This window comes from Oryctolagus cuniculus, chromosome 9, assembly GCF_051225735.1.
Source record: "Oryctolagus cuniculus isolate XC-2025 breed Fujian yellow rabbit chromosome 9, ASM5122573v1, whole genome shotgun sequence".
Classification (NCBI taxonomy): Eukaryota; Metazoa; Chordata; class Mammalia; order Lagomorpha; family Leporidae; genus Oryctolagus; species Oryctolagus cuniculus.
The window spans coordinates 136193432-136207321 of record NC_142875.1 but is presented as its reverse complement, the minus strand read 5'-3'; the positions used below and the strand labels follow the sequence as shown (position 1 = coordinate 136207321).

The following is a 13890-nucleotide window of genomic DNA, read 5'->3' as shown; positions in this document are numbered from 1 at the left end:
TTTCTAGAAATCAGCCTGTTAAGTATTGTCATATAGCAAACCCTGCACCAGGTTGTGTGGGAGACTGGAGGGTAGACTTTTAAAAAAATTATTATTTTCACTTTATTTGAAAGGCAGAGAGAGAGGTATCGAGAGAGAGAGATCTTCCATTTGCTGACTCGCTTCCTGATAGCTCATAACAGGTGCTATTGGGCTAGACAGAACACAGAACTTGATCTAGGTCTCCCATGTAGGTGGTAGGGACCCAAGCACTTAAACTGCCTCCCGGGATGCACTTGAGCCGGGACGCCCACATCAGCACTCTAGTATGAGAGGAAAGTATTCCAAGTGGCATGGCAGGTACCATGCCAAATGCCTGTCTCTGAAATTTACTGTAACACTTAAGGCAGGTTAAGCTAATGCTGTAGCAATTCTCTCCAGACTTCAAATAAACAGAAATTGCATATGGCTGCACAAGATAGGGGTGAGGAGAACTCTTTGAAGGCAGGAGACAGACATAGCAACCATAAGGACAGGATGAGCCAAGGGCAAAATCCACCCCCATTTGAGGAGAGAGAGAGATGCATGGATGCTGGAAGAAACAGTTGGTGATGGCATTTTAGCCAGCTTGTGGGAAAGGCCCAGACTGGACAGATGACCTCCTGGCTCCTCCAGCTCTGAGAAGCTGCTGAGTCCTTGTAAAAGGAATGGAGAATTTATTTCAGAAAGGGTGGCTGTAGTCTCCAGAGCTGGTTCAGAGGTGCTTTGCACACCTGGACTATCACAGAAAGCAGCCCTTAGACAGCATGGCTTATTAGAAGGGGCCTTCCATGGCTCTCCGCGGCCTGCTGGAATCCCAGGCAGCTCAGATTGGGAGCAGAGGCTGGACCAGGACAGGAGACCAAGCGAGGCCCATCCCAGGTGGGACGAGCAGCTAAGGGGGGCACAGGGCGGTCCTGGGCATGCATGTGGGCAGATTGGGAGCAGAGGCTGGACCAGGACAGGAGACCAAGCGAGGCCCATCCCAGGTGGGACGAGCAGCTAAGGGGGGCACAGGGCGGTCCTGGGCATGCCTGTGGGCAGCAGGGAGTGGGCATGGTGTGAAGCCAGCTGCTGCAAAGCTTCAGTCGAGCTCCAGTGAATCTGGCACCTCACACGTTGCTGAGCGCCACTGACAGGCAGGCTTCTGCTGGGTTGCTGTGGTGGGAAGGCAGGACCCAGCAGTAGCTCTGCTTGGGCTGATGTCTAGGAAGACCATAGGGCCCCTCTGTGCTCTGGAGGGGCTGCAGGAGGGCGTGACCAGCACTGCCCTGCCGTTTGAGACATGCAGACTGGAGGTTGAGACATGATTTCCAAAACTCATGAGTGCCATAGGAATAACCTGGATCACACGGGGGAGTGGGTTCAGCACCCCTGGGCTACGGCATTGCTGCCCTGTAGAAGGGAGGCACGGAGGGGAGGCAGTGAGTGATGTTGTGGTGGTAAGGTGAACTGGAATGAGGGGAGAGCCAGGGAGAGCCTGTTTATAACCTGCTAGAAGTATAGGGAAGTGTCACAGAAGCAGAAGTGGCCAGCTTGATTGGCATCTTCCTAAATACAAGGCAGTGGTGTGGTGGTGGTGAAAGGTTTGCTTTGGAGTAGGCTTACTGGATTTGCAACCAGTGCCATGTGGACTTGGACAAAGTTACTTACTTTGCTTCATTTTATATCTGTAAAATGGAGAGAATGATGGTTTTCAGGGCATGGTTTGGAGGATTAAAGGAAATCGTGTGCATTGTGGCTACACACGGAGCTAGTGTCACTGCAGACTCAGCACTCAGTGGGTGCCCTGTTGCCACTCCTGCCCTAAGCATCGACATCTCCACCATCTTCCCTTCCTGCCAGGTGACGTCCCAGACCTCTGCAGTTCCCTGTGATCAGCTCCTGTCCACTCCATAATCTCTGTGCCCAGTGCCCTCATGTCTTCCAGGCCCAGCCTGCCCTGCCCTGAGCATGATGACCACTGGGAAGTCAGGGGTGCCTGCTCCACCTCAAGGAGCCCCTGCTACTCTGCGGGTTGTGTTTTGTGGGAGGTTGAACCCTGAGTTGTAAACTCCATGCTGTTGCCTTTGAGGGAATGGTCAGAAACCTGGATTGCACATAAAACCTTCCAATTTTAAAATCTGGATGGATTAATCTAAATTATTTATTTTTTAACGCCTGAAACTTGTATATATGTACAAGGTGGCTGGTGATATTTTGGCATAGGCAGCTCCCCTATGGTGGAACCAAGCCCACCTCCAGGTTGCTGGTTGCACCTCTGCTCTTGCCTTTGCACAGTCTGCAGGCCCCTTGCTGTTCCCTGTACCCGTGTCATCCTCTCTGCCTCAGAGTTCCTGGACTGGCGGCCACTGAGCCTGGATTGGCCATGGTTCTTTCTTTATCTATCTTTTTTATTTTTACATTTTTCAAAAGATTTATGTATTTATTTATCTGAAAGAGTTAGGGAGAGGGAGAGGCAGAGGGAGAGTGGTCTTCTATTCACTGGTTTACTCCCCCACTGGCTGCAATGGCCGGAGCTGGACTGATCTGACGCCAGGCACCAGGAGCTTCTTCTGCATCTACCATGTGGTGCAGGGCCCCAAGGACTTGGGCTATCTTGTATTGCTTTTCCAGGCCATTAACAGGGAGCTGGATTGCAAGTGGAGCATTCAGGACTTGAACTGGCACACTTATGGGATGCTGGTGCTGCAGACCATAGCTTTACCTGCTATGCCACAGTGCTGGCCCCTAAAATTTTTTAAAAGATTTATTTATTTATTTGAAAGAGTAAGAGAGCGAGCGAGTGAGCAGGTACACTTCCATCAGCTGGTTTACTCCCTACATGGCTGCAATGACCAGGCTGGAGCCAGGAGCCAAGAGCTTCTTCCAGTCCCCCATGGGTGCAGTGGCCCTGGCACTGGCCCATCTTCCGCTGCTGTTTCCAAGGCATTAGCAGGGTGCTGGATTGGAAGTAGAGCAGCAGGGACATGAACCAGCACCCTTGTGGGATGCCGGCATTGCAGGCGTTGGCTTTACCTGCTTCACCCCAGTGCCAGCCCATGTGTTGTTTTAGACGTGACTGTGCCTGCCTGTTTGCTCTGAGCTCAGGATTTCCTGAGTGCCCGTGTGCCAGGCACAGGTATAACTCACACCTGCTGCTCTCCTAGTGCTTGGGCCACGGTGTGTCCGTTCTCCCAGGAGGAGGGGTAGCTCTCGGCCAAGGGCCGTGTGCTGTTTGGCTTTCTCAGCAGCGGCCTGGGAGGGTCTGGTGCCCAGTGTGCTGGTTTCTTGCTGCTGCTGGAGCAGATCACTACCATAGACTGTGTGTCTGAGAACCACACATCCTCACTGCCTCCCTCGTATGTGCAGACGGTGGCAGCCTGAACAGGTCTGCAGTGCTAACACCCAGGAGGCAGCTGGAGGCTCTGGGGGGAATCTGTGTCCATGCACTTGATTGGCTTCCTGAGTCTGCCCCAGTCATTGGCCCACGGCCTCTTCCTGCTTCAACACGAGGCACATACATCTGCAGATCTAGCTCTGATGTCAGCCCGGCTTTGCCTCTCTCTTTCTGCCTCCCCTGGACTAACTGGACAGTCAGGATGGGAGCTTGGCGTCTTGGCTCCCCTGTGTGCAGTGCAACACATGCAGGGGCTGTGGGGCATCGGTAGGACACCCGGGGGGGGGGGGCGCTGTGGTGCTGCCTGCCATGCCTGAGACACCAAATGAGTGACGAGTGCTTGTGACTCCCAGAACGTGGGGGCTGGGTTTGGATGCATTGTGGGGAGGCAGATGAGAGAGTGACTGTGCCTGCTCTCCAGGAGCCTACAGCCAGGGCCCTCTGGGGCAGCCTTCACGGTCCCCCAGTCCTGCCTTCGGTTCTTAGAGTTAATCTGCTGGCTCTTGCAAGCTGGCCCCGGCATCCTAGACTCAGGTCAGGTCTTTTGTCCCGTGCTCCCAAAGCTCCCAGCTTGGGGATGCTTGTCCGTAAGATCTTCCAGGCAGTCGGGGTGACGACACACGTCTGTTTTATTTCTCCATCTGGACCACTGAGCAGGGGGCTTGGCGCCTGGTGAAGTACTCTCAAATTTGTTGACAAAAGGATTTGAATGAATAAGAAGGTGGGGAATTGGAGATGTGTTCACATCACCTGCTGTGTGTTCTACCTGGGCTTCTGGGACCTGTGACTGTGGACTGTGCCACAGAGCACAAGTTGGGAGCGGCAAGTATTTATATAGATTACAAAGGGGCCCATAACCAAAAGGAGGCTAAGGGACATGGCTTCGGGGTGTGCAGAGCTCAGAGGCGAGCCGGTGCCGGTTCGGCTGCAGGCGGAGCGGGGCTTCTCTCTGACACTGTCTGGCTTTTGTCTCCTTCCTGCCCTAGGAGAAGAGAACGTGCTGCCAGTCCTGACGCAGGACTCCAACTCCAAAGCCCGCAGGGGCATTTTAAGAAGAGCTGTCTTTTCTGAGGACCAGAGGAAGGCCCTGGAGAAGATGTTCCAGAAGCAGAAATACATCAGCAAAACTGACCGGAAAAAGCTGGCTGCCACCTTGGGGCTCAAGGAGTCTCAGGTACCAGTGGGCAGAGAGCTGTTCGCTGTCCGAGTGCTGAATCAGCACCAGAAACCGCCTCACTTGCTCAGTGCTGAACCCCGAGCGTCCTCGGGGTTCTTTTCATGCTGTTTTAATGGGTGGAAGTGTGTATCCTGGTTTCTGTGTGGAAATGGGTCTGTTTGCTGAGAGCCGGGTTTTTGCCACTAGGTTTTTTTTCCAAATGAAGAGAAAAGCTTAGGTACAAACTTTATTTCCTATGTTGTTTGCTCAGTTTGCAGAAACAAACTAATCCGTCACAAAAGTGGGAGCGTCTCTCATCCTCCCCTTCCTTTCCAGTTCAGAGTGAAAGCATGGTAGACTCAGGAATGTGCTTAATGGACGTCACTAGCTGGTGCTCTTCTGTGTCCAGTAGTGAACGTCACTCCACATGGCGACACACGCACATCATGGTTGTGCATTGCTGCTTCATGAGACGTGAATCAGACGTTCTGAACTTAAGGGTACAGAACGTGAAGGAACTTCGAAAGGTTGAAATCCATGCCTCGTTTTTCCATAATGCGTATTTTCCATGAATTTTTTAAAAAAATTATTTGAAAGGCTGAGAGACAGAGATTTCCCCTCTGCTGGTTCACTCTCCAAATGTTTGGAACAGCCAGGGCTTGGCCAGGCTGAAGCTAGAATCTGGGAACTCCATCTGGGTCTCCCGCATGGGTAGCACAGACCCAAGCACTTGAGCTATAACTCGCCATTGTGTCATGTCATCTCATGTCGTGTCATGTCATCTCATGTCGTGTCATGTCATCTCATGTCGTGCCATGTCATCTCATGTCGTGTCATGTCATCTCATGTCGTGCCATGTCATCTCATGTCGTGTCATGTCATCTCATGTCGTGCCATGTCATCTCATGTCGTGTCATGTCATCTCATGTCGTGTCATGTCATCTCATGTCGTGCCATGTCATCTCATGTCGTGTCATGTCATCTCATGTCGTGCCATGTCATCTCATGTCGTGTCATGTTGTGTCGCAAGGTGTGCATCACCAGGAAGCTGGGATGAGTGGAGCTAGGACTTGAATCTAGCCTTTTCATCTGGGACATGAATGTTCAGGTTGGCATCCTAACTGCTGTGCCAAATGTCTGACCCTCTGTGAACTTTTTGAAGATCTCTCCATACATGGATTTCAATTTTTTTTACTACTTATTTTTAAATTTTATTTTCCAAAAACACTTTTGAAGTGCCTTTGTGCTATATTGAAAGTTTGGCCTGCTAAAAGCAACTCACACCATAAAGCCCTAGCATTTGACTGATCCTCCCTGTCGTCATGGTGTGAAATAAGCACCAGAACCATATCTGCTTTTTTAAATTGAGTTTCGTTCTTTTTTTTTAAAAAAAGATTTATTTATTTGAAATTCACAGTTACAGAGAGAGAGGGAGAGAGGGAGAGAGGAACTTTCCATCCACCAATTCACTCCCCAGATGGCCTCAGTGGTCAAGGCTGGGCTGGGCTGAAGACAGGCACTTTTTCTGGTCTCCCACCTGGGTGACAGTAGCCCAGACACTTAGGCCATCCTCCTCTGCTTTCCCCAGGCCATTAGCAGGGAGCTGGATCGGAAGTGGAGCAGCCGGGACTTGAACTGCTGCCCCTATTTACCCACTATGCCACAATGCCAGCCTCCGTACCCATTTTGAAGATGAAGAAGTAGAGAGAACTGAACATAGACCAGGTGTCCTGTGCCAGAGCTGCTGTGGAGCTGGTCCCCACCCAGGCAGCCTGACTGTGGAGTAGTGTTCTCTGGAGTCTTGAGCTGCCGTGCACAGTTGTACAGAGCATTCACTGTGCAAGGGCCTCTGACCGGAGGGCTTGGTGGCAGCTGGCGTCGGCAGGTTCTCTGCTTTCCAGGCGGGGGTTCCTGGAGTTTCTGAATTGGCACGAAGGGACTGAAGGGCCCACAGAGGCCCTGTCTTTCTGGCCGTGTCTGCTGCTGCTCGCTGCGGGAGACCTGGTTTGAACTTTGCGCCTCGCTGCAGCCGGCTTTGGTGGGAGGACACTCTTCTTCCCCACCCTTCCTCCCCCAGGGAAGTGGTCTCGCCCATGGCTGCCCACCTTCTCGGTAGTAGGGAGCTGTTTGTTGAGAGGCTGGGGGTGTGTGGCCCACATCCCTGTCTGTGGCCTGTGTGCTGTTGATGAGTGTTTACCATACCTGGTTGCTCTGTGCCTCAGTTTCTTACAAAACCAGGAGGAAACAGGAGTTCTGTGTGTTTCCCAGTGATTTTGTGTGTATGACAGATAAGGCAGGAGCTCTCTTGATGGTCACATGCTAGTGAGCAGGGGAGGGAGCGTTGATGAATACTGGGGACAACACTCCATGCGCCCAGCTGCTTGCACACCAATGCAAGGGCACAGAAAGTTAGATGATGTCATAAGACTATGGCGTGTGACATGCGGAGCCCCGTATGTTACAGGCTGTCATGTGAGCTGAGTGTGCAGATCTCAAACTCTGTGCCCCATGGAGCCTAATGTGAGTCACCAGATCCAAGAGGGTGGTGTGGGATGGTCCATGCGCCCTGGGGGAACTGTGGCCCAGTGAGGGCCTCACAGGCTCCCAGGCCTTGCTGCCCCTAAGAGCTTGGAGGAGAAGCCCCCAGACAGAGGGCAGGAGACAGGTGGGTGGGGGAGGTGCAGTGTGTGGTGCTGCAGGTGTGAACAGGTGGAACATGGCGGTTCCATGACGGTGCTCAGAGGAGGCGTGAGAGCTCCAGTCCTCCAGGTCACGTTCCTCCAAGGAGACTCCCATCAGGAGAATACAGCAACCATACGAAAACAGGTTGGCGGGGCGGGGGTGGGGGTGGATAATAGCCCTACCTCCGCAAAGCCAGCGTTTCTCGTGCGTATGCGGACTCCAGTTCCCGTCCACGGGCACACAGTTTCACACCGTAATCAGTCCATGTTCAGAAGCCAGTTGCCGCGGGAATGGATGCCTTTTAGTCTGAATGGACTTGTGGAGCATCTTAGAAGTAACCTCACAGTTTCTTGTTTCCACGTATATATCCACTGCACACTTAACGCACAGTATTTACCATGGTAGATCCAAACTAATGGGAAATGAGGAAGTCGGAAATGGCAACCCTGGTTACTCCCCTCCTTGGGCACTGCTGTCATTTATGTGTGGCTTTTACTTACATGTGCAGGCACGTCATGTGTTCTTTTAAGCATGAATTTATGTGTCTTATATGTGCACAGGTAGCACACACACTTGCCTGACACTTGCCACGTGCCCAGACATTCTGTCGTTTGAGCCTCACACAGACCCTATGATGGTAGCTGCTTTTGTTACCTGTCTGTGTCAGTGACAGAGCTGGGACCCAGAATGTGTGTATTTGGATGAAAATGGGATCGTCCTTTGCAGCTGTTTGGAGAGCAGCGCAATCTCTGGGAAAACCAGCACACAGAAGGCCCCAGCCGTCCACCCCCAGCCCTCACTGCTCTGTCCAGAGATTGCTAACAGCACTGAGTAGCTGTGCCTGTTTTCCTGGCATTCCGTACATGTTCTGGTTTCTGGTACACAGCATGAACTTGATGCAGTTCCTCATGTGTCTTGTGGCAGTAGCTCACTTGTGCTCTCTGCTGGGTGGTGTCACGGTTTATCCATCCCACTGATGGGGCATAGCCACCACTTCCAAGAGCGCTGCTGCTCACGATGGGTTGTTTTGGGCTTTGCTTGTCCCCTTCCACGCCAGCGCATCCAGGCTGACTTCATCCTTTCTCTGCCTCGTAGTAAACAAGCACCTGGGTGTGTCACCAGTGAACTTTAGGTTGCTTCCAGTTTTCACCGTTACATATCTTCATGCACTTTATTTTTGTAAGCTAGGGAACTAGAAGTGGGATTTATATTAAGGTTCATATAGCTGTTACATATTTTATTACTATTGTTATTATTTATTTGAGAAAGAGATAGCTCCCATCTGCTGGTTCATTCCCCAAATGCCTTTATGGCTGGAACTGGGCAGGCTGAACCTGGGGGCTAGGAATGCACTCCATGTCTCCCACTTGGGCATCAGGGACTCAGCTATGTGAGGAATCACCACCACCTCCCAGGGTGCATGTTAGAAGTTTGGATCGGGACAGAACCAGGACCTGCCCCGGGCACTCCAGTGTGAAATGCAGGCTCCTCACCTGCTGGGCCATACACTTTCTCCATCCATTTTCAGTTGTGACAGATTAAAAATCCCACCCCCAGTACAGTATTGTATCAGATTGCATGCTGAACTACTTCCCTTTTGTTAACAAAGTCCCTTTGTGCAGACACTAGGTGATGGTGTTCATAATTTTTTATTTTATTTATTTTTTATTTTTTGACAGGCAGAGTGGACAGTGAGAGAGAGAGACAGAGAGAAAGGTCTTCCTTTGCCTTGGTTCACCCTCCAATGGCCGCCACGGCCGGCGCGCTGCGGCCGGCGCACCGTGCTGATCCGAAGGCAGGAGCCAGGTGCTTCTCCTGGTCTCCCATGGGGTGCAGGGCCCAAGCACTTGGGCCATCCTCCACTGCATTCCCGGGCCACAGCAGAGAGCTGGACTGGAAGAGGGGCAACCAGAACAGAATCCGGCGCCCCGACCGGGACTAGAACCTGGTGTGCCGGCGCCACAAGGCGGAGGATTAGCCTAGTGAGCCGTGGCACCGGCCAATTTTTTAATTTTAGTTTTCCTAATGACCAGAATTTGCAAGGCCGTTCATGGTTTTCCTGTCCTTTTGTATCTGTGAAGGTGGCTATATTCGTTTTCTTTTTAAATTAAGTTGTCTTTTTGTTGATGTGTAGCAGTGATTTAGGCTGTTAATTAAAATACTTGGAATTTTATTGACAGAAACATTTTCTCACTACAGATGTGGCAAACTCCTTTTAGTGTGGTAAATAATGATTACCACTTTAACCTGTTTGAAAAGTGTTTAGTCACACAGAGTTCATTCGCATGGCATGACAACATTAACATCATCCATCTCTAGAATTTTTTTTTTTTGCTTCCAAAACTGCAACTCTGTATCCATTAAGAGTAACCCCCCCATTTCCCCTTTTGATAGCCCCTGGAAAGCTCCCCACTGCTTTCTGTTCCCGTGACGAGTCCTGGGGTGGGGTGTCTCATGACGGAGTCGTGCACCTTTTGCTTTGTTCCCCGTGGCACCACGCCCTCAAGGTTCATCCTCAGGGTGTCAGGATAGCCTTTCTCTTAAGGCTGTGTGATATTCCCTGTATAGTGGCTACGTTTCGTGTGCCCTAGGCACTGGACACTCGGCTGCTGACAGTTTTTCACTGTTAAGATTGATTTTGCAGGCCGGCGCTGCGGCTCACTAGGCTAATCCTCCGCCTAGCGGCGCCGGCACACCGGGTTCTAGTCCCGGTCGGGGCGCCGGATTCTGTCCCGGTTGCCCCTCTTCCAGGCCAGCCCTCTGCTGTGGCCCGGGAGTGCAGTGGAGGATGGCCCAGGTGCTTGGGCCCTGCACCCCATGGGAGACCAGGAAAAGCACCTGGCTCCTGGCTCCTGCCATCGGATCAGCACGGTGCGCCGGTCGCATCGCGCCGGCCGCGGCGGCCATTGGAGGGTGAACCAATGGCAAAGGAAGACCTTTCTCTCTGTCTCTCTCTCTCTCACTGTCCACTCTGCCTGTCAAAAAAAAAAAAAAATTAAAAAAAAAAAAAAGATTGATTTTGCAGTGAATGTGAAAGTACCAATATCTCTTCGAGTCCCTTTTTGTAATTCTTTTGGGCAGCCTGCATCCTTTCCATAGGGCTACAGCCTGATTATTTGTCCAGAAATTTTCACTGTCAAGTGGTCAGACATGTCTTTGCCTTGTGGCCTCTGTGTTCTGTGCTACACTTTAGAAAATATCCTGGCCGGTGCTGTGGCTCACTAGGCTAATCCTCTGCCTGCGGCGCCGGCACCCCAGGTTCTAGTCCCGTTTGGGGCGCCAGATTCTGTCCCAGTTGCCCCTCTTCCAGTCCAGCTCTCTGCTGTGGCCCTGGAAGGCAGTGGAGGATGGCCCAAGTGCTTGGACCCTGTACCCGCATGGGAGACAAGGAGAAAGCACCTGGCTCCTGGCTTCTGATTGGCACAGTGTGCTGGCCGTAGCGGCTATTTGGGGGTGAACCAAGGCAAAGGAAGACCTTTCTCTCTCTCTCTCTCTCTCACTGTCTAACTCTGCCTGTCAAAAAAAAAAAAAAAATCCTGCTCTTGTAGAACTTTCATAGACTTGCCTTTTATGTTTAGGTATTTAGTGCATCTGGAATTTGCTTTCATATTTGTGGAGAGATACAGCTTGTGTATTTTCCCCCAAATGTATGCATTTGTCCCCACGCTGTTAATTGTGGGGAACTCCTCTGATGGCTTTTTATTTTTTCTGTTGTGCTACCACTCGAAATGTCTCTGGATACTTGGGAAAGCTAGGGAAAGATGAAAGCAATGCGTGTGATAGAAAGGCCAGAATCACCAGTGAGGACAAACTGCCATCTCCTGGAAGATCCCTTGGGAACCCCTGGTCCCTGGGAGAAGCCACGGACAGAAGCAGCACCTGGTGTGCACTCCTCCCGTCTTCTGGTGAAAAGCTTCGTGCGCAGCCTCGTGCCTGGGGTTGCCATCTCCCACTCTTGATTGTCTGGGCTGGTTTCTTTTGCCCATGTTTTGAACACTGCCAATCAAGTTGAAAGAATGAAGAAATTGTTCTGTTAATCTTCAAAGACCACCTAAGAGAGAATGTTTTCCTTCACTGAGAGAAATCGTGGGTTGATACACTTGAATGTCACTTATTTCTTAGGTAGGATGTTTTCGACTTTTTGTTTGCTAAATGGTTAGGATGAGGGTGCAGGGTAGCAGAGAGGAAGTAGGGTGGCTGTGCTTAGGGAGTCAGGAAACTGTGTGGAGCCTTCCCAGGCATAGTCCGCCCTGCTGTGGATAAAGGGGCTTCTGGGACTGTGGGGGAAGCTGGCCTAAGTCAGGGACCGACATCATAAGCACTTTTGGCTTAATTACAACCAATTATTTATTGAGCCTAATTATCATGGTTTGATAAATCCTGGAAGTAATCAAAACTTGGAGTCTGTATAAAGCATGCACTTTATCAAAGCATTCTGAAATCTGCCTTTCATCTGGTCTCAGAAGGCCCTGCTGTGATCTGTTGACCAGAGCCTGGAGTTGCACAGACGTGGGCTCGGGCTGAGCATGGCCATTGACCTGGCTGTTGACCGTGAGCACGGTTTCCTACTGTGCCGTGATGGTATCAGGTAGCCACCATGAGGATCAGATCAGAGAATCCACCCTGCCTAGTAGCAAATAAACACTCAGATGCTGTTACTCCTCAGAACATTGTCTTGAAATAAATAATTTAGCACAAACAAAATGAGGTTTAAAGTTAGAATGAGAGTGTGGCCTAGTGTCCTGGGGCCAGCATTGTGGCATACCAGGTTAAGCCTCTGCAGGCACCGCCAGCATCCCATATCGGCACTGGTTCATGTCCCTGCTACTCGGCTTCAGACTCAGCTCCCTGCTAATGCACCTGAGAAAGCAGCACAAGATGGCCCAAGAGCTTGAGCCCCTGAACCCATGTGGGAGTCCTGGATGAAACTCCTGGCTTTGCTCTGGCCTGGCCCAACCTGGGCTGTCGTGGCCATTTGAGGAGTGAAAACAGCGGATGGAAGATCTGTCTCTCTCTGTTTCTCCCTCTCTCTATATAACCCTGACTTTCAAATAAATAAAGTAAATCTTAAAAAAAAAAGTGCCCATGTCATTTGGTTTCCATTCTTCTGAGTCCAGCTTTTTGCCACTGTCGACCCTGGAGAGCAGCAGTGATGGCCCAAATAGTGTGATCCTGCCACCATGTGGGGGACTTGGCTCAGGCCCTAGCGCACCCCTGCTGTTGGGGACATTTGGGAAGTGAACCATTGGATGGAATATATCTGTCTATATGTCTGTCTCTGCACTATATCTCAAATAAATTTTAAAAATTGAAAAGTAAAAGAGTTAAATCAGCTTGAAAGATACCAGACTTTCAGATGTTTCAGAAGTGTGTTTGTGGGTGTCATACTGAAGTCATTGCTCAGATACCTGAAAAACCACAAGGACTTCGTGAGGTTGGCTCTCAAAATCAGTACTCTCAAGAGGGGGTAGTAGAAGCCAAGTGCAATGTAAAATGCCCAACTGAAATAACCTGGAATAAGTCATCACTTTGTCCACTTATTTTGCCCATAGGTGAAAATTTGGTTTCAGAACAGAAGGATGAAGTGGCGGAATTCCAAAGAGAAGGAAGTGCTCTCCAACAGAGGCGTCCAGGAAGCGGGCCCGCAGGAGGACGCCCTCCCGCCGTCTGTCCTGGCTTTCCCTCCTCCATGTGCCTCCCTGTGGGATGTCTCCCAGCGGCACTGCCCTGCAGCGTGGAGGGGGGGCTCCCCAGAATCTGCGGAGAGACTAATCCAGGAGAACACCGGGGTGCCCACCCAGGAAGTGAGTTCCCTGCCAGACGCCTTGTGCTTGTGTCCCCAGGAAGAGACTGGACACAAGGGCGTGCTCGCCGGAGTCGTGTGAGCGGGACACTCACTAATCACGTGTGGACCCTAACGCAGCTAGTATGTCCTCACCAGTGCCTAAAACCTAACGCCTTTGGAGTGACGCGTGGTCTGACGCCTTAGGAACCCTGCCCCAGTGTTCCCTTGTTTGGCCCTAGACTCAGGCTTAATTTGTAAGTGAAATAGAATCTCCCAGGAGGAATGAAAGACTGAAAGAGGAAGAGCAGTGGCCAGCGGCAAGTCCCTGTGGGGCGCGTGTGTACAGAAGAGCGTGTGTCTCTGTGTGTATATAAGTATTCATTAAACATACTTCGGTAGAACTAGTTCCTCTTTCAACATTGCACTGAGCAATTTTATTTCTTTTTATGTAAAGAAAACCAAGCTGTCAACAGATATTATTAATTTTTTCAAAATACTGTACAGTGGGGACTTTAGTTCATACTTTGATACAAGAACATGCGTAGACATTCTCTGTCTTCTTATGTCTCTGTAAGTGAATGTTAGTAAGTCACTCAGCAGTCCTAAGAAATGAGTGACCATTAGACACATCTACTGAGACTAGATACTTGAAATCAGCCCACCAAGCCAATTAGATGAATTCCTGAATGTGGCTGTCTTAGTGTTCCGACCTCCGGGTCTCTGCACTTCATCAGTGAGGGAGGGAGGCAGCCGTTTACCTCATTTGTCTTTTGTTGTCTTCTCTGTGGGGATGCGCCTGGCCCAGGACTTATAAAAAGCACTGCTGAGGGCCTATCATGTAAACAGGGACAGGGCCCACCCATGGGAATT

The 13890-nt window shown here is 50.8% G+C and overlaps 1 protein-coding gene across 1 annotated transcript in view; it reads left to right on the top strand.

The window, feature by feature from the left end:
* The window catches only part of DBX2 (developing brain homeobox 2), a 33802-nt gene extending 20378 nt beyond the window's left edge, over positions 1-13424 (top strand). Inside the window, exons 3-4 of the mRNA XM_051850990.3 lie at positions 4384-4571; positions 12788-13424. Coding sequence (XP_051706950.3) covers positions 4384-4571; positions 12788-13120 — 521 coding nt within the window. The 3' untranslated portion in view covers positions 13121-13424. The remainder of the gene's footprint in view (positions 1-4383; positions 4572-12787) is intronic.
* Positions 13425-13890: the final 466 nt, after the last annotated feature.